The following is a 20,251-nucleotide window of genomic DNA, read 5'->3' on the forward strand; positions in this document are numbered from 1 at the left end:
GGAAAGGTATCGTCCCTGTCCATGGTTACTGGTCCACGCATCAGTGGTCAGGTGGACCTTGCTACTGACGGCGTTTAGCAGCGCATGTTTTATGTTTGCCTCCACAGTTTCTGCAGGGCAGGGACGGCTTGCCTGCTGAAATAAAAGTGGCTGGGCACGGTGTATTGTGGGACTGCCAATGCCATGAAGTCCCAGAAGGTGTCAGTCTCCACCAGCCTGAATGACAGCATTTCAAGGGCCAGTAGTCTGGCAATGCCAGCATTCAGAGCCTTTGCTCGGGGATGGTTTGCCGAGTATGGCCACCTTTTCTCCCATGCCTGTGCTACCGATGGCTGCCGAGTGGCCTGGGAATGTGAGGATGACTTTGAACGTGGTGCTGTGGTTGGAATGTCACAGGGTCTCCGGACAACTGTGCCAGAGGTTCTTCCTTGGCGTTCCTGTGAGGAAGCCGAACCAGCTGTGTGTGAGCTGGAGGAAGAGGCCCCAACACGAGCTGAAGAGGTGGTAGGTGGTGCGGTACGTTGGCCTACGTCTTCAGTGTGTCTGTAACTCCAGCTCGTGCTTGGTCCGCACATGTTTCCACATATTAGTGGTATTGAGGTTGCTGACATTTTTCCCTCTTTTGACTCTCTGATGACACAGCTTGCATTTGACAAAGCAAATGTCATCTGCAACTGTGTCAAAAAAGGACCACGCACTGCAAGTCTTGGGAGCGCCCGTTTTGCCTTTTGAAAGTGGAATGCTCCTAACGGGTGCCGAAGTGGAGGCTACAGGCTACCAAGTCTGCCACCTCCCTCTCCCTCCGGTTTTGGCCGTTCGGGGAATCTCTTCCTCAGAGCTGCTCCCACCACCTTCCTGTTCCTCATGCCATGATGGGTCAAGAACCTCATCATCTACACTCACCTCTTCAAACACCTGCTTCTCCTGGGTTGTCTCGCCAGCAACATACGCACCAGAAAGTGGTAACTGAGTCTCGTCATCATCTGATGCGTACTGAGGTGTGTTGTGCTGACCATAGGCACTGGCCCACCCGCCTCTTCAGATTCAGAGGGACAAAGAAGTTGCGCATCACTGCATACTCCCTCTTCTTCACATTCTGGAATGCTGCTTGGCTGGCCCCCTCTTTCCAAACCAACAGATTCCGAGAACAGAAGTAGAGACTGCGATGGCTCCTGTCCAGGGCTCTCTGACTGCCTGGGCACTTTGGCAGGGGGTGAAGAGACAGATGGTTGCTCTTCGGTGCTCTGGCCCTGAGAGGATGTGGAAGTAATTGAAGCCGTTGTCGGATGGATGACAGCTAACGCATCGACTTCAATTTGTTCCTCCCGCAGCAGTGGGGTATGGTGAGGTCCTACAAAGCTGCGCATAAAGGACTGTTGCCTGCTAAAACTGGGGGATGCTGACTCACTGGTTCCAACAGCAGGCACAGAATCCCCACGTCCTCTCCCTGCAGAATCCCCACGTCCTCTCTCTGCAGAATCCCTACGTCCTCTCCCTGCTGAAACTCCACACCCACGGCCACGTGCCTTACTCCCTGCCTTCTTCTAGACTGAGAAAGATAGGCAGAAAAGTACAAAGGGGGGCCTTAGTGTGCTTATTCCTGAACAGCTGGTTACAGGTATAAGAAACACTAATTTTATGAAGTGTGTGTGTTGACTACACTTTAATGGGAGCTAATGTGGCCTACACAACTTTCAAATGTAGTGTTTGGTGAACTTTGTTGTTTTTTTTTTTGGGGGGGGGGAAACTAAAAGGATGTGACCAAAGATTTGAAAGTCAGATTATCACCAACTTTCTGGAGCTATTACAATGCAGGCAGGTAACCTACAATGCAAAAGATGAGGCTCCAAAAAAATTGGGTAATACTAATCTGGCTGCAGCTGAAGGGCACAAGTCAGAAAAAAGGCTCCTCTATCAACTCCTATATAGTATTTGCAACCAACCAATGTAGATGGATATGGATGGATGCACACTAATAGGAGAAGAAAAAATGAGCTGCAATTAAAGAAAAATATGTGTGAGGCAGTAACACGCTGAGCGGCCTACAACCAGACCTAGCTGCAGGACACACTACTCAGCGTGAGCTGCACTCACACAGTCAGAGACCTCTCAGACAGCCGTGAACAGTGCAGCTAAGTGGGCACTAGCATTGAAAGGCTGCGGAAAGGCTCCGCTGTCTACTACTAGTGTTTGCAACTAACGTATATGGATACAGATGGAAGCACACTAGATAGAATTTTTTAAAAATAAGCAGCTCAAAAAGAAAAATATGTATGAGGCAGCAGTGAGGCACGCTGGGTGACCTACAACCAGACGTGGCTGCAGGACCCACTCCACAGCGTGAGCTGCACTCACACAGCCCTTGCAGACAGCTGTGAACACTGCTGCTAGGGAAAAGCAAGCTACAGTGGTGGTTTATGTAGCCTGGGTAAAGCACAATATTGTTTTGAGAATCGCTATTTCTAACTGTCCCTCACAGTCTTCAACAGCAGCCTGTCCCTAACTGAATTCACAGCAGAGTGACCAGAAATGGCAGCGGCAGTGGCTTTTATAGTGCATCATGACATCATTTCAGCAGCCAATCACAGCCATGCCAATAGTTAACATGCCTACATGCCTACACTTCTGAGGATTCCCATTGGCTGAATCAAAGCGAGCGGACTGATAGCATTATGGGAACTTCCGATTCCGTTATCCGATATGAAAAAAGTATCGGAAGTCAGTATCGGAATTCCGATACAGCTAATATCGGCCGATAACCAATACTTGCGGTATCGGAAAGCTCAACACTAGTCACGATACTTGATTCCAAAATGCATCAGGGTTGTTAGATGCTCTTTTGCATTTATTGCTCTGCATGTCTCATGATCAAAAAACTGCATGAATCTGCCCAACAGTATCGACATCACATATCACAAGTCTAAAAGATGAATCCTGAATTCCGTATGGAGTAACGCTTCAGGACAACCACTTTACAACGATAGGTATTGATCACTTTGACTGATGATATGTCATGTCCATACTGTTGGGCAGCTTGATTTGGGGACATGTAGAGCAATATGAAATATAATGTAGCACTAGATGGAGGCCTGATACTATCGCATAGGGAGGGGGGTAATGTCGCGATGGAGGCAGGCTTTGCAGCATTGAGAATCCACTATCTCTTTCCCCCATCTGACTTCTCCTGTCTGTGCTCTCTTCTTTGACCTGTCTACCCCATGTGCTATCCCCCTTGTCTGCTGTCTCTTTCCTTCCTGTGCTGTGTTCTGCCCCACGTGGTGTCCCGTTTGAGCTGTCTCCCCCCTGTGCTCTGTCTCTCTCACCCCTGTGTGCTTTCTCTCTCCCCCATCTACTGTCTTCCCCTCTCATGTCATCTCTTCTTTGACATGTGTACCCCATGTGCTCTCCCCCTTGTTTGCTCTCTCTCTCTCTCCACCACTATGCTGTCTTCCCTCATGTGTTCTCTCGTTTGAGCTGTCTCCCCCTGTGAGTGCTCTTTCTTATGGTAGGTAAAGGTAACATTTAATTTACCTCACAAAATGAATCCACTGTGATCCCCTGCTGTAATGTCAGTATTGTCTTTTGCTTCCTCCCCTGCCCAGGAGATGTGGTATGCTCCGTACACGGTCAGACACAGTCAATTTTTAAAATGAACTTTCATTCGTGAGAAAACCCCTTTAAAGTGACCGGCTTCCTCTGCCTGTAGACATGTCGCACATCTGCCGCCGGTATCAGCCGAATGATTCACTGCACCTGTGTGGAATTCGGGCAGGCGCAGTGCAACGGTGTTCTGCTGGTTGTACTGCACAAGAGGCTGTGTGAGTGTGTGAGTGTGAGTGTGAATGTGAGTGTTAGTGTGTGAGTGTGAGAGTATGAGATGTGTGAGTGTGAATGTGTGTGCGAGTGTGAATTTGAATGTGTGTGAGTGTGAATGTGAGAGTGGGGATCAGCCGATTGATTCACTGCACCTGCACGTAAAAAAGGGAATTGATAGTCTCCTATATACCCTACCCAGCGGACTTACCAAACCCATAGTCCAAAGAAGCAAACCATACATATTAAAAGCACACAACTTTATTAGAAATAATAAAAGTACAAGCCAAAAAAAGATAAAGAAACAAAAGTGTCCATTAGTGTGGCTCTCAATGCGGCATCAATGACTACTCATAGCATGAAATAGGGTATCTATTATGAGGTGGTAAATACAGCGAAATTTCTATCCAAATAATTAGGAGCTAAAATGACCATAGCGCAGGTTGCTGTTGAAGTAAAAAACTCCCAGTATAAACAAAGCTATTATACACATATATGTTATAGGGAATGCAGCAAAAGTTCAGTAGCATCAAAGTAAAAACTCCTCAAAGACTTTCAGAAGTAGTTCACAGTCAAGGGTAGACATAGGTAAATCAGTAGAGAACATTACCTGCAAGACAGCAACCGGTGCCAGAGCCTGTGCCCGAGCCAACCAAGAGATCACCCTTCACCCCTGCCATATGACTAAACTTGGATGATCTATTTTAATCGCACAACTAGAAGTTCATTTAAAAAAAAATGAGCTTTTCATGCTTTTAATACATTAATGAAAGCTCTGTTTTAGGGGTTTGTCCTTTGGTTTACTACCAATTAAGGTCCAAAACCTTAGTCAAAGTTATCTGATCCCACAAACCTCCAAGGGTGCTGTCACGCGGGGCTTAGTTCAACTAAGGCTGAAATACCCGGGGCCCCTGTGATGTCCCTTTAACTAGGGAAAACCCTGTCTGACCCTCAACCCAGGGTTTTTGCTGATGGTGCAAATGCCTGAGCCTCCAGCCTTTCCTTATCTCCTGCTCGGCCCTGCACTTAACCCTCCACCCAGTGAGGAGACTCACCACCACCAAAGCCCCCACACAAATAATGACAGACAGGGAGAACTTAAACTGCACTGCGCCGCACGCACACAGGAATATACAGTAATGTGAACAGGGCACAACTAAACACAAATATGGGAAGGAGAAAGGATAACACCGGATCATACGCCACCAGATACGAATCTCTCTCTCTTCAACACCTCCACTCCAGACCGGAACCACTTGGTATGAAACACAAGCTATAATCGGCGACGCCCATAGGCCAGCATGACTATTTAAAGACCGTGGGCGTGACTAAACATCCAACCTGGTCTCCAGCAAGATTAACCCCCGAGAGCCTGAAGATCAAGCCGGCGCCACTGAGGCTATAGTGGACGGAGGTGGAACTACCTCTGCCTGCCGGACGCTGTGGTGTGAATAGCGTCCGACATGACATTACCCCGTCTTCTACGAGGGACCCCCGGACCCTCAAGACTCATAGGACCCGGCATGTCCGGATGACGACGGTGAAAGGAACTGACCAGCCGATTCGCATGTATGTCTGAGGCTGGAACCCAAGACCTCTCCTCCGGACAATACCCCCGCCAGTGCACCAAATACTGAAGAGTACGGCGTACTACTCGAGAGTCCACTACCTTGGCGACCTCAAACTCTAAATCGCCATACACCATGACAGGAGGTGGCATCGGCGTCGTGTCCACAGAGCCTACCACCTTTTTCAATAAAGCCCTGTGAAACACGTTGTGTATCTTGTACACCGCAGGAAGTTCCAACCGATAAGCCACTGGGTTAATGATGGCAGAAATCCTAAAAGGCCCAATAAACCTTGGACCCAGTTTTAAAGATGGGATTTTGAGTTTTATGTTCTTCGTAGCTAACCACACCCATTCACCCACACACAGGTCCGGACCTGGCACGCGTCTACTGTCAGCCACCCGGTTGTACCTAGCACTCATGCTCAACAAACGCTGTTTCACCCTCCTCCAGACCGATGACAATTGGGCTCCTAGCTGATCCTCCTCCGGGACACCCCCCCGAGTCACCCTGACGTAAGGTACAAAACTGAGGATGTTGACCGTAAACACAAAAGAACGGAGACTCTCCCGATGATTCTTGGCGGTGATTATTTAACACAAATTCGGCCAGAGGAAGGAAAGTAGACCACTCCTCCTGGTTGTCGGACACAAAGCATCGTAAATACTGTTCTAGATTTTGGTTCATGCGCTCAGTTTGTCCATTAGACTGTGGATGAAACGCCGATGAATGTGACAACTTGACCCCCAAACGTGAGCAAAAAGCTTTCCAAAACCTCGCCACAAATTGCGTACCCCTATCAGATACTATGTCCGACGGAACTCCGTGGAGTCTGACCACCTCCTGCACAAATACCTGAGCCAACGTCTTTGCATTGGGCAATGAAGACAACGCCACAAAATGCGCCATCTTTGAAAAATGGTCAACCACCACCAGGATGACCGTGTTCCCCGCCGAGACTGGCAAGTCAGTGATGAAATCCATGGAGATTTCTGTCCATGGCTTATTGGGTACCCCCAGAGGCTGTAGCGTGCCAGCAGGACGGGCTCGGGGCGACTTGGCCCTAGCGCACGTGATGCAAGCTGCCACGTATGAGACCACGTCCTTCCGGATTTTGGGCCACCAGAAACGACGCAATACCAGCTCTAAGGTGCCCTTCACCCCTGGATGACCAGCCAGTACCGAGTCGTGGTGTTCCTTCAACACCTTAAGCCGAAGATGCAGGGGTACAAATGATTTGTTGGCGGGAAGTCCTGGCGGTACCTCCTCTTGGGCCTCGACAATCTCCGCCTCTACCTCAGTCGTGAGAGCCGAGACCACTACCCCTTCCTGGAGGATGGGTACCGGCTCTTCCCGAGGTTCTCCCCCCGGAAAACACCTAGACAAAGCATCCGCCTTGGTGTTTTTAGCCCCGGGACGGTAAGTCACAAGGAAATTGAAACGAGTAAAAAACAATGCCCAGCGGGCCTGCCTAGGAGACAGACGCTTGGCCGACTCCAGATAGAGCAGATTCTTATGGTCGGTGATGACTGTGACCTGGTGAGCCGCCCCCTCCAAGAAGTGTCGCCATTCCTCAAAAGCCAATTTGATGGCCAACAACTCCCTGTTGCCGATATCATAATTCCGTTCGGCCAGCGACAGCTTCTTGGAGAAGTAGGCGCATGGATGCATCTCGCTCAAGGACGAGCCTTGAGACAGTACTGCCCCCACTCCCACCTCCGACGCATCAACCACCACAAAAGGTTTAGACATGTCTGGTTGCACCAGAATGGGGGCTGAAGCAAAACTATTCTTCAGACGCTCAAATGCACGTATGGCCACCTCAGGCCAGCTCGCCCCCGCTACCTGGTTGAACAAATCCGGGATCAATGGCATTGGGTAGGGATCACGGATAGTAATCTGGTTTAACTCTCGGAAATGCAGACACGGGCGTAGCCCCCCATCTTTCTTCTTGATGAAGAAGAACCCCGCGGCTACAGGCGAGGACGAAGGCCGGATGTGTCCTTTGCTCAGACTCTCCGCGATGTAGTCTTTCAGAGCTTGTCTCTCAGGACCAGAAATATTAAACATCCTGGCCTTAGGTAATTTGGCCCCGGGTTTTAGCCTAATTGCACAATCATAGGCTCGATGTGGAGGCAGTTCTGAGCAACCCCTCTCAGAGAAAACATCCGCAAAATCCTGCAAAGCCTCCGGCAGGGTGGGCGTCACGGCGGACACACATGTGGCCAAGCAATTGTCTTGGCAGAAACCACTCCATTGTACTATGTCCTGAGTTTTCCAATCAATTACCGGGTTGTGCATGGACAACCATGGAAAACCCAGGACCATTTGTGCTGGGAGATTACGGAGGACCCTACATGTAACCGACTCAGAATGTAGGACCCCAATGTGGAGTTTCACCTCTGCCACAAACTCCGTAATCTCCCCTTGAGGGAGGGTAACAGCATTAATGGTAACCACCTGTATGGGGTGAGGAAGTCTTTCGATCTTAAACCCGGCGGTGTGTGCAAACTCCCCATCTATGAGATTGGTGGCAGAACCGCTATCCACAAACACTGATATTGGTAGCTCTCTGCCCGCGATAATAACCTTGGCATGGAGCATACATTGAGATACCATCATGGAGGATATGCATACGCTCAGTTGGGCCTCCTCCATACCCTCTGAGCTTAACAGTTTTCCGCCGGTGAGACCCTCCTAGGTAGTACCGGGCAAAAGTTAACATAATGACCTCCTTTACCACAGTAGAAACATGCTCCGGGCTTCCGGAATCCCGGAACGCGATGCTTAACCTGTGCCACGCCAGCAATCTGCATAGGTTCAATGGACTCATCTACTTCAACCACACTTGCACCTCTGCTATCCCCCAGAGGTAGCGTCTCCTGTGCCCCCTGACGAAAACGGCGATCAATACGTATCACCAAACTCATGGCAGACTCCAACGATGCCGGAGTCTCATACATCAGGAGGGCTTGTTTAACCTTCCCTGATACCCCATGAATAAACTGGCTCCGCAGTGCTGGGTCATTCCACTGTGTGTCTACGGCCCAACAGCGAAATTCCGAACAATAGTCCTCTGCCAAGCGCTCCCCCTGGTGGAGGGCGCAGATTTTAGATTCCGCTAGAGCCAGTCGGTCAGGATCATCGTAAATGAGCCCGAGGGCAGAAAAAACATTATCGACAGAATGAAATGTAGCAGAGTCCGCTGGTAAGGAAAATGCCCATGCTTGGGGGTCACCACTCAGTAATGACAACACCAGCCCTACCCGCTGAGCCTCATTACCTGAGGAGATAGGGCGCATGCGGAAGTATAACTTGCAGGCCTCCCGAAATACGACAAATTTGCTGCGATCCCCTGAAAATCGTTCTGGCAGCGGGATCTTCGGCTCTGCACCGATACCTGCAGCTGCCGTTTGCACCTTTGCTACTACCAGTCCCTGCTGCTGAACAGCCCCTTTCAACTCGGAGACCTGTAAGGACAGCGCCGCCAACTGGCGGGTTATGGAATCTAAAGGATCCATGGACTCCTGAAAAAATGTGGGCCGATTATAATGTCACGCGGGGCTTAGTTCAACTAAGGCTGAAATACCCGGGGCCCCTGTGATGTCCCTTTAACTAGGGAAAACCCTGTCTGACCCTCAACCCAGGGTTTTTGCTGATGGTGCAAATGCCTGAGCCTCTAGCCTTTCCTTATCTCCTGCTCGGCCCTGCACTTAACCCTCCACGCTCCACCCAGTGAGGAGACTCACCACCAAAGCCCCCACACAAATAATGACAGACAGGGAGAACTTAAACTGCACTGCGCCGCACGCACACAGGAATATACAGTAATGTGAACAGGGCACAACTAAACACAAATATGGGAAGGAGAAAGGATAACACCGGATCATACGCCACCAGATACGAATCTCTCTCTCTTCAACACCTCCACTCCAGACCGGAACCACTTGGTATGAAACACAAGCTATAATCGGCGACGCCCATAGGCCAGCATGACTATTTAAAGACCGTGGGCGTGACTAAACATCCAACCTGGTCTCCAGAAAGATTAACCCCCGAGAGCCTGAAGATCAAGCCGGCGCCACTGAGGCTATAGTGGATGGAGGTGGAACTACCTCTGCCTGCCGGACGCTGTGGTGTGAATAGCGTCCGACATGACAGGTGCCCAAACTTTTGCGTTGGCCAATTCTCATTTTTGTGAATTTTATGAAAAGTAAAATATGTGTATATATATATATATATATATATATATATATATATATATTTCTGCCGGAGTATGTAAACTTTGGATTACAAATGTGTATGTATATATATATATACCCCGCCACTTACTTTCTTGGCTTTCAGAAAAGTTCACATACCCTAGTGATTTTGGCCTGATAACATGCACAGAAGTTGACACAAATGGGTTTGACTGGCTACGAAAGGTAACATCCTCACCTGTGACCTGTTTTCGTGTAATCAGTGTGTGTGCATAAAAGTTGAGTGAGTTTCTAGGTTCCAGACAGACTCTTGCATCTTTCATCCAGTCACTAATGTTTTTGGATTGTGAGTCATGGGGAAAGCAAAATAATTGTCAATGGATCTGCTGGAAAAGGTAGCTGAAATGTATAAAACAGGAAAGGTATACAAAATGATATCCAAGGGAATTGATAATGCCAGTCAGCAGCGTTCAAACAGTAATTAACAAAAGGAAAACCAGGGGCTCTGTAAAAACAAAACCATGGTCAGGTAGACAAACAAAAATTTCATCCACAACAGCCAGGAAAATTGTTCGGGATGCAAAGACAAACCCACAAATAACATCAGCTGAAATACTGGACTCTCTGAAAACTAGCGGTGTGGATGTTTCCAGATGCACAATAAGGAGGCACTTGAAGAAAAATGGGCTGCATCTTTGAGTCGCTAGAAGAAATCCATTACAGCGCAGATACCACAAAGTATCTCGCCTATAAAAAGCAAAACAGCACAGAGACAAGCCTCAAAACTTCTGGAGCAAGGTAATTTGGAGTGATGAGACCAAAATTGGACTTTTTGTCCACATCCATAAACATTTACATTTGGACAGAGGTCAGCAAGGCCTTTGACGAAATGAACACCATTCCTACTGTAAAGCACAGAGATGGATTGCTGATGTTTTGAGAATGTGTGAGCTACAAAGGTACAGGAAACTGTCATGGTATGCCTAGGTTACTTTAGGCTAAAACCCTGGGACCCCTGCAGTGTCCCTCAGACTAGGGAAAACCCTGTCTGTCCCTCAACCCAGGGTTTACACTGAAGGTGTGCCTGCCTGGGCCTCCACCCTGTCCCTGTCTCCTGTCCATCCCTAAGCTGAACCCACCACCCTCCACCCAGTGAGGGGACCAGACACCAGACCCCACAAATACGTATGGACAGGGGTAAAAGAAACACCACACCGTTAATACACAAGGGAATACAATAATGTGCAAGGGCAACCAAATATATATATATATAACAGATAGGAGAAAGAACAACTGAGAGATATACTGCACCAGATATCAGACGCTCCAAAACCACCACTGCTGACCGGTATTGCTAGCACTAGGCAAAAGCTATAGTCGGCGACGCCCATAGTTAGGACGGACTATTTAAAGACCAAGGGCGTGGCCCAGCCCTCAGCCAGCATGACAACCTGGTTAACCCTATCCCGACTGGAACAGAATACCCAACAAAGTCCCTGAGCATACTGTAGTGGAATAGGGTATTACCGCTGTCTGCCGGACACCCTGGTGTGAACAGTGTCCGACATGACAATACTGTAGTGGAATAGGGTATTACCGCTGTCTGCCGGACACCCTGGTGTGAACAGTGTCCGACATGACAGAAACTTGGTCAAAGTTGAAGGAAAAGATGAATGTAGCACGTTATCAGCAAATACCAGAGGCAACTTTGCAATCATCAGCCCAAAAGCTGCGCATGGGACGTACTTGGACGTTCCAACATGACAATGATCCAAAACACAAGGCCAAATTGACTTGTCATTGGCTACAGCAGAAGTGAAGGTTCTGGAGTGGCCATCTCAGTCTCCTGACCTCAATATCATTGAGCCACTTTGGCGAGATCTCATGCCACAGTTCATGCTAGACAGCCCAGGAATTTACAGGAACTGGAGGCTTTTTGCCAAGAAGAGTGGGCAGCTTTCCCATCTGAGAAAATAAAGAACCTCATCCACAACTACCACAAAAAACATCACGCTGTCGTTGATGTTAGAGGGGGCAATGCACATTTTTAAGTAATAGGGTATGTAAACTTTTGATCAGGGTCATGTGGATGTTTTGGGCTGTCATTATGATTTAAAAAGAGAAAACACAGCAGTTTGTCAATAAATGCCTTCACCCAACCACTAACCATGAGTGGAGAAAAGTTTTGGTGTTATCATTCATATTCTCTGAAAAAAGGCCAAGAAAGCAAAAATTCTGCCGGGGTATGTAAACTTTTGAGCACAACTGTATATATATTTCTATACATATACAGTGGGGAAAAAAAGTATTTAGTCAGTCAGCAATAGTGCAAGTTCCACCACTTAAAAAGATGAGAGGCGTCTGTAATTTACATCATAGGTAGACCTCAACTATGGGAGACAAACTGAGAAAAAAAAAATCCAGAAAATCACATTGTCTGTTTTCTTTTCATTTTATTTGCATATTATGGTGGAAAATAAGTATTTGGTCAGAAACAAGCAATCAAGTTTTCTGGCTCTCACAGACCTGTAACTTCTTCTTTAAGAGTCTCCTCTTTCCTCCACTCATTACCTGTAGTAATGGCACCTGTTTAAACTTGTTATCAGTATAAAAAGACACCTGTGCACACCCTCAAACAGTCTGACTCCAAACTCCACTATGGTGAAGACCAAAGAGCTGTCAAAGGACATCAGAAACAAAATTGTAGCCCTGCACCAGGCTGGGAAGACTGAATCTGCAATAGCCAACCAGCTTGGAGTGAAGAAATCAACTGTGGGAGCAATAATTAGAAAATGGAAGACATACAAGACCACTGATAATCTCCCTCGATCTGGTGCTCCACGCAAAATCCCACCCCGTGGGGTCAGAATGATCACAAGAACGGTGAGCAAAAATCCCAGAACCACGCGGGGGGACCTAGTGAATGAACTGCAGAGAGCTGGGACCAATGTAACAAGGCCTACCATAAGTAACACACTACACCACCATGGACTCAGATCCTGCAGTGCCAGACGTGTCCCACTGCTTAAGCCTGTACATGTCCGGGCCCGTCTGAAGTTTGCTAGAGAGCATTTGGATGATCCAGAGGAGTTTTGGGAGAATGTCTTATGGTCTGATGAAACCAAACTGGAACTGTTTGGTAGAAACACAACTTGTCATGTTTGGAGGAAAAAGAATACTGAGTTGCATCCATCAAACACCATACCTACTGTAAAGCATGGTGGTGGAAACATCATGCTTTGGGGCTGTTTCTCTGCAAAGGAGCCAGGACGACTGATCCAGGTACATGAAAGAATGAATGGGGCCATGTATCGTGAGATTTTGAGTGCAAACCTCCTTCCATCAGCAAGGGCATTGAAGATGAAACGTGGCTGGGTCTTTCAACATGACAATGATCCAAAGCACACCACCAGGGCAACGAAGGAGTGGCTTCGTAAGAAGCATTTCAAGGTCCTGGAGTGGCCTAGCCAGTCTCCAGATCTCAACCCTATAGAAAACCGTTGGAGTGAGTTGAAAGTCCGTGTTGCCAAGCGAAAAGCCAAAAACATCACTGCTCTAGAGGAGATCTGCATGGAGGAATGGGCCAACATACCAACAACAGTGTGTGGCAACCTTGTGAAGACTTACAGAAAACGTTTGACCTCTGTCATTGCCAACAAAGGATATATCGCAAAGTATTGAGATGAAATTTTGTTTCTGACCAAATACTTATTTTCCACCATAATATGCAAATAAAATGAAAAAAAAACAGACAATGTGATTTTCTGGATTTTTTTTTCTCGGTTTGTCTCCCATAGTTGAGGTCTACCTATGATGTAAATTACAGACGCCTCTCATCTTTTTAAGTGGTGGAACTTGCACTATTGCTGACTGACTAAATACTTTTTTTCCCCACTGTATATAGGAAATGTGTCATCTGTAACTTTAGCCTTTTAGGAATCATTTAATTTTCAACTTGCTTAACTGTTCACAATAAGAGTAATTCTGATCAGAGGTGCTCAAATTTTTGCACGTCACTGTATTTTTATTGTCTTTATCAAGGAATAAGGTTTCTTAAGATCCTCTGGGGCGTGTATTTAAGTTGCTATACACAATTACTGTGTGAGCTACACCCACTTAGTAAAGACCATACCGTTAGCACTACACAGAAAGATTCATATTTTTGGAACAATATGACCAATTAAAAGAAAAGAAAAAGCTAATTAATACTCAGGGGAGCAACAGGAATCAAATAAGAGCAAAACCTGTTCACTTTTCAACTGATGACGGGTGCTTTAATTAAAGCATGACTCTAGTTATTTTGATATTATACGATACAGATCAATATGTGTTGTGTTTATGCAGAGAGGCACTACTGCAGACAACTGCTGAAAGTGAATGTTTATGGCTGATACATCTAGTTTATATTTGGTATCGCACTATATTCTGTGTATACGGTATGTAAATAGTATATGTATGTGTGTATGTATATGGGTTTGCATGTATGTGTGTATGTATTTGTCTGTGTGTATGTATTTGTTTGTGTGTATGTATATGGGTTTGCATGTATGTGTGTATGTATTTGTTTGTGTGTATGTATTTGTTTGTGTGTATGTACAGTATGTGTGCATATGTATGCTTGTATTTGTGTGTATGTAAATCAGTCAGATCTAGTAACACCTTACTCACCATTACTGACATCCAGTCTATGGGAATCACTTGCATGTTGTGAAAAACACTGGTAACTTCCGCTGTGTGAAGTCTCAGCAGACTTTATGGCATACGTTTTACCGCTGTATACGTGTGTCCCAGTTTTGAACCAGTCATACTTCTGATCTCTTTGCTCAGCAGAGCCCACGTCACACGTCATTGATAAAGATTCAGTAGTAAATAGCTTTTTTACATTTGGTGTGAAGGTCACCACCGGTCGGGATGAATGTCCTACACACCCCACAGATTAGAGAGAAAATGGTTATAGAATGTCCAGATATATTATAGTACAATGCCTTGAATTGCAAGAATTGGCAGAATAAAGGAAAGAAAAAACAAAGAAAAGAACTGTGCACACAGGCTAGACACAATATAAGCTGGTAGGTTCCCAAATACTAGTGCATGTCAGGGAGGGCATTCAGAGCTCACATTAGCTGTCCCGGAAGGTTACTGGACACTGAAGGCAAAGTTTTAATAGTTATACTTGAGGTATTATTTTTTTAGATAATATTTAAATATTGCAATATTACATTAACTTTGATATATTGAGACACATAATGAAATTACGTATTCAATCATTGCTTGTCCAAGCAGAAATGCAGGTAACTTACCCCCATTTATGATGACTGACACTATAAAATAGAATAGAAAACAGTTAAATGATATCACACAACATGGTCCTTAGAGAAGTCACCATTGACATTATTAAACTAAAATCGGGATCCATCATCACTGTAACTCAGAAATGGCTGATCTGAATATGGAAAGAACATCTAAATTGCTAAGATGATACTTAAAGTATGTATCTTTTATTTCATGTCCAGAAGCATCATAAAACATATCCTCATAGAAGGTCTTCCTTAAAAATATAAGTGCACAGTGTTTGTTCTTATTTCATTCCCACTGCTACCCTGGCTGTGTCAGTGTTTATTTAAATAAAAAAGCTCACATCTCTAGAGCCGTATGGCGGATTTTAATGACAATATTCAGGATTTTACAAGGGGTGTGGCTTACAGGTTAATTATGCAGAACAGTCTAATGACACACCCCTAGAAAATGTGTGAGACACACCCCCTGGTAGCGATCATAATCAGCACTATAAAAAAAGGCCCAAATCTCTGGAACTGTATGTCAGATGTTAACAAGACAAGACACTGAAAAGTCAAGTGATCAGTGGCAATAACATAGGAGCAAAAACTGGACACTCATGATCTGGTGTTAGGTCCGCTTTAAGAATACCCAAATGGTACAAAATCATAAATGTCTTACGTGTAAGTTTCTATCATCCTGCTTAAGATTGTAATTAAGCTGACATTTGTTTTTTCTTCATTTAATATTATTTCAAGCAATAATTGATTTCGATAATGTTTTTTGTATTTAAGAGTAGTTATAAAATTAGTAATGAAGATCTAAAAATTACAGCTTACAAGTGAAGGATGAATATTTTCTACTAAACCCAGGTTATAAGTCATTATCATTAATAAACTGGGCTTTGTCCCCAATTTGTTAAATTTTTACTCTACATTCACATTCAAAGCAGGAGCAAAGTTTACCATGTAAAATAACCAGAAATAAGTTTCACAACAGTTATCAATGCCAAGGATCAGGAGAAACTTAAAAAATTGAAACTTTTTTTTTAATTTAATTTTAAAACCTAAGAGCAAATTACTCCCAGTGGTGATATGAAACATTGCACCGTGCCCCCAGCACTTATTGAGATGTCTATGTAAAGCACAGTGGTACCAGGTCGGCCAGAGAGGAATCAAGTTTTAATGATCAAATCTCTTATGACACAAATTTCATTGGTGTTGAACTTATTTGATGCAAATTTAATGTACATTATTACACTCTTAAGTATCTCCAGACCCCGTAGCACAGGTAGAACAAAATGATACTCACCCGACCCTCACTGATCTACCTCATGACCTCATACCTGTACAGTCAACCTCTTTGGCCAGGTCACAAGTGTGGTCGTCATATTGGGCATCTTCAGTATCTTTGCCACCTCCTGCACTGACTAGACTGTAACATTCTGATGCCACACAGGAGACGCTGAAGGTGGCCCAATGAAGGCAGCACTAGTGACTGAGGGTCAGATGTGTATTATATTTTACATTGTTTTAAACTTTTCCAGAAATGTTTGCTATGCCATCAGAACCCCATGTTACCAGATTCCCGAGAATTAAATTGAAAAGGAAAAAAAACAAATCTAAATTTTGACCAATTATGTAAAATTTTAGGCAAATAATTTCTAAAAAACATATAAGACTTGTAGCATGAAGTGGTGCCTGGTGTTTCTCTGACATTGTGAAATGGGTTTTTCTCATATGTATTTTCAGTAGTGCACCACTCCCGTACCTCCTCGCTTTCTGCTTTCCAACACAATGGTGCACACCTGATATTTGACAGCTCGGACCACCAGCATGGATGCGGCACTGCCTCAAATTGTGTGCGCTCCCATCTCCCAAGCAGATGTAGCTTTGCCCATGCGGCATTGGCCGGATCAGCTTTACAGAAGCACATATAAGTACTATAGCATAGAGCTTGCCTGGGAGACCGACCACTATTGATAGACTCATTGATGGTCGGTAACCTAGTCAACAAGCAATAAATAATACAATTAAAAGTTCCTCAGTTCTTGAGAACAAAGAATTAGAAAAATATTGCAAAATTACTTGTTTTTACAATTTTATCCAATTAATTAGATGGAAAAATCCCATTAAACCTTTTTTGTGTTCCACGTTCAAACAGATACAGAATTATATAAAAAATATTTTACTTACAGATGAAAAAGACTGACATTTCTATGGACATGATGAATTTGAGGTAATGCCGATGAAAAACAATGTCTATGCTTGGGTGAAGGCAAGGCAGCTGGTTGAAGACAATACTGATGGATGGAGGCAAGAATGAAGTATGGGAATAAAGCTAAGAAAAAGAGAAGTTATTTTCTATAGCTATCATCCTGTAATTTACGAAAAGGGAGGACGGAAGAATGTTGAAATATCAACTGTCAGTTATGAATTGTGGCTTGTTATGTTCCGTATATGGATCAGAGATAAGTATGTGATAAACCATAAAATGCATTATCCAAGCACAGAAGAATAGATGCATTTACTGTATATCTTGCCTTCTACATGCAATCCATAACTTCCAAGCATTAGACATTTTTCCTATTAGATTGGATGCTCGTCCTGTACAACGACGTCCATATTACCGATACGCTATATGGACGTCATGTTGTGATTCCAGGCCAGGAAAAATATTCCTGACTATGCAGCGTACAGTTCAGCTCTCCAACTGGCCAGAATTTACTTTTCTCTCTGCCATGGCTATCTTCATTGCTCTCCAGACCTCTCCTAGCCCTTAGTTTTGCATCACTATTGGTAGCGTTGTTATTGATACTACAGAATTTGCACTTGAACTTTTGCTGCATCCCGACAAATACTTGCATCTTCTAGTTACAGTACATGGACACTACTTAATCATTGAATTTATAATATTTTTTTCAGCCTGAGTACTCTTGGTCTTTAAGATCCAGAACCTCGGCATGCCATCTACTTTTACACTCAGTTATGAAAGAAAGGGTTCTTCTAAAGAGCTCACTGATACTAATGATAAATAATAATTATCTTTATATAGCGCTAACATATTCCGCAGCGCTTTACAGTTTGCACACATTATCATCACTGTCCCCAATGAGGCTCACAATCTAAATTCTCTATCAGTGTGTCTTTGAAATGTGGGAGGAAACCAGAGTACCTGGAGGAAACCCAAGCAAACACAGGGAGAACATACAAATTCCTTGCAGATGTTGGATTCGAACCCAGGACTCAAGCTCTGCAAGGCTGCAGTGCTATCCACTTAGCCACCATGCTGCCAACTACTGCCGTCTTGTAATATAAGCCACCAGTGTAAAAGTCAGTCCTTAACACTTCATCCTTCCAAAATGTAATAGTCCCACATCACCTGTGAGTGGTATTACTAAATATTGAGATGAACCGAAGCAACTCATCCACGAAGTTAAAGAGCTGAAGACCAGTGGGCATAAAAGTCATCACCGCTCTGCTGACTCCATAACTGCAGAGTCCAGACCATCTCTCATATTACTGTAAACAGGTACCGGGATGCAGTAACACAGCGAATGCAGAGCAAAGGTTAACAATAATGAAATTTAATTATAACAACAGAGTAAACTCCTTGCATGGAGAAACAGATAATTAACAAATGAAATTGCAATTTAACACAACAGTCTTGTATGGAACCTATCGTGACTCCTATGTCCCTTGGCTGCATGCAGTCTGATGTGGGTTGTAGTACCAGCAACGGCCGGCACAGTGTCTTCGGGTGTCACCCGCCCACACACGAACAAACTTCTGGCGGCAACATGTGGTCTCTGGTTTTACCCGTTGAGCCCCTAGTCCATTGATCTGTTGATCCAAAGTGGGTATCACCGTTTAAGTCACTATCTGATGCGTGCTCTGCTGCACGCCTGTGCACACGGGGGAATACAGTTCACGATCTGGCACCTGTTCCTTACCGCGAGCACCTCACACTGTCTGGTGGTGGCCCGAAGCTCTGCACACTCCCAGTTCCTATGGGGCCAGCACATAAGCCCTGGCGAGTGTCAGCTTCACGTTCCCTCTCTGACTGTAGAGCACGGCGCACTCCTGCCTTCACTCTCTGCCGGCTGGAAACTTCTGACTCTTTCCACGGTTCCTGTTCTCTCCTCCCCCTGCTCGCCATGCCCCCTCTCACCGGGTCATGGGTCCTGTCAGGTTCCCCATTCTTTCCCTCCGGCAACATTGGACACAGCCCTGACAGTTCCGAACCTGGCTTCATGCAGGTATCCGCAGCCCAGTCTTCCTCCTTACATTATCATCAGCAAAAGCACTGAACCTATGCTGGGACCTTCATGGCCGAGCAGCTGAACGCAGCCGTTTTGTCTCCAAGCACAACGCCAAGCGTCATATGAAGTGGTGTAAAGCTGCCATAACTGTTCTGTGCAGTGTTGGATCGCACTTCTTTTACCAATGTACATGTCTGGGTTTGAGGAAAGATGGGGGCTGGAGCAGGGCATAGCTATATGGAAGCCCCCATGACTGTGCTTGGCTGGGGAGGTTTCAAGCCTGTAAATATAAGGGGGACGGGTTTAGGTTGGAGGGGGGTTGTAAGGTGTGGAGTCTTAGTGGGGAGAGGACGGGGTCTCAAGTGATGGTAGGCAAAGTATGGGAAAACTGCCATTCCAGCCCAGGAATCCAGGAAGTGAAGACCAACGTCTCACAATTAGTGTTGAGCGATACCGTCCGATACTTAAAAGTATCGGATCGGAATGGATCGGCCGATCTAAAAAAAATATCGGGTATCGCCGATTCCGATACCAGAAGTCCCATTCAAGTCTATGGGACTTCCGGTATCTGAATAAGAAAAACCCTATTTTTGCCTTGTACAGCCTCTCTGGGGTCTGTACGGGCCTTTCGGGGGGCTGTGCCGGCCTGCCGGGGGGTCTGTGCAGGCTCCGATGGTCTGTGCCGGCCTGCCGGGGGGCTGTGCTGGCCTGCCGGTGGTCTGTGCAGGCTCCGTGGGTCTGTGCCGGCCTGCCGGGGAGCTGTGCCGGCCTGCTGGTGGTCTGTGCAGGCTCCGGTGGTCTGTGCCGGCCTGCCGGGGGGCTGTGTCGGCCTGCCGGTGGTCTGTGCAGGCTCCGGGGGTCTGTGCAGGCATCGTCCGATGGGACTACGAGTCCCATCGGGCGATGCCTGCTACCATGACAGTGATTGACACATTAGCCAATGATGGGACAGTAGCAGTCCCATCATCCGGCTAATGTGTTGAATGTAAAAAAAAAAATTACATGCTACATACATACAACATGCATACTACATATATACTACATGTAACATACATACTACATATATACTACATGCAACATACATACTACATACATGCTACATACTACATACATGCTACATACATACCACA

The 20,251-nt window shown here is 45.7% G+C and overlaps 1 protein-coding gene across 1 annotated transcript in view; it reads right to left on the reverse strand.

The window, feature by feature from the left end:
• LOC141083080 (high affinity immunoglobulin gamma Fc receptor I-like) overlaps positions 1-17,165 on the reverse strand; it is a 39,267-nt gene extending 22,102 nt beyond the window's left edge. The window contains exons 1-3 of the mRNA XM_073567250.1: positions 17,056-17,165; positions 14,884-14,904; positions 14,252-14,503 (exon numbers count right to left, since the gene is read on the reverse strand). Coding sequence (XP_073423351.1) covers positions 14,252-14,503; positions 14,884-14,904; positions 17,056-17,086 — 304 coding nt within the window. The 5' untranslated portion in view covers positions 17,087-17,165. The remainder of the gene's footprint in view (positions 1-14,251; positions 14,504-14,883; positions 14,905-17,055) is intronic.
• Positions 17,166-20,251: the final 3,086 nt, after the last annotated feature.

This window comes from Dendrobates tinctorius, unplaced genomic scaffold (assembly GCF_039654945.1).
Source record: "Dendrobates tinctorius isolate UK_male_01 unplaced genomic scaffold, ASM3965494v1 ptg000019l, whole genome shotgun sequence".
NCBI lineage: Eukaryota > Metazoa > Chordata > Amphibia > Anura > Dendrobatidae > Dendrobates > Dendrobates tinctorius.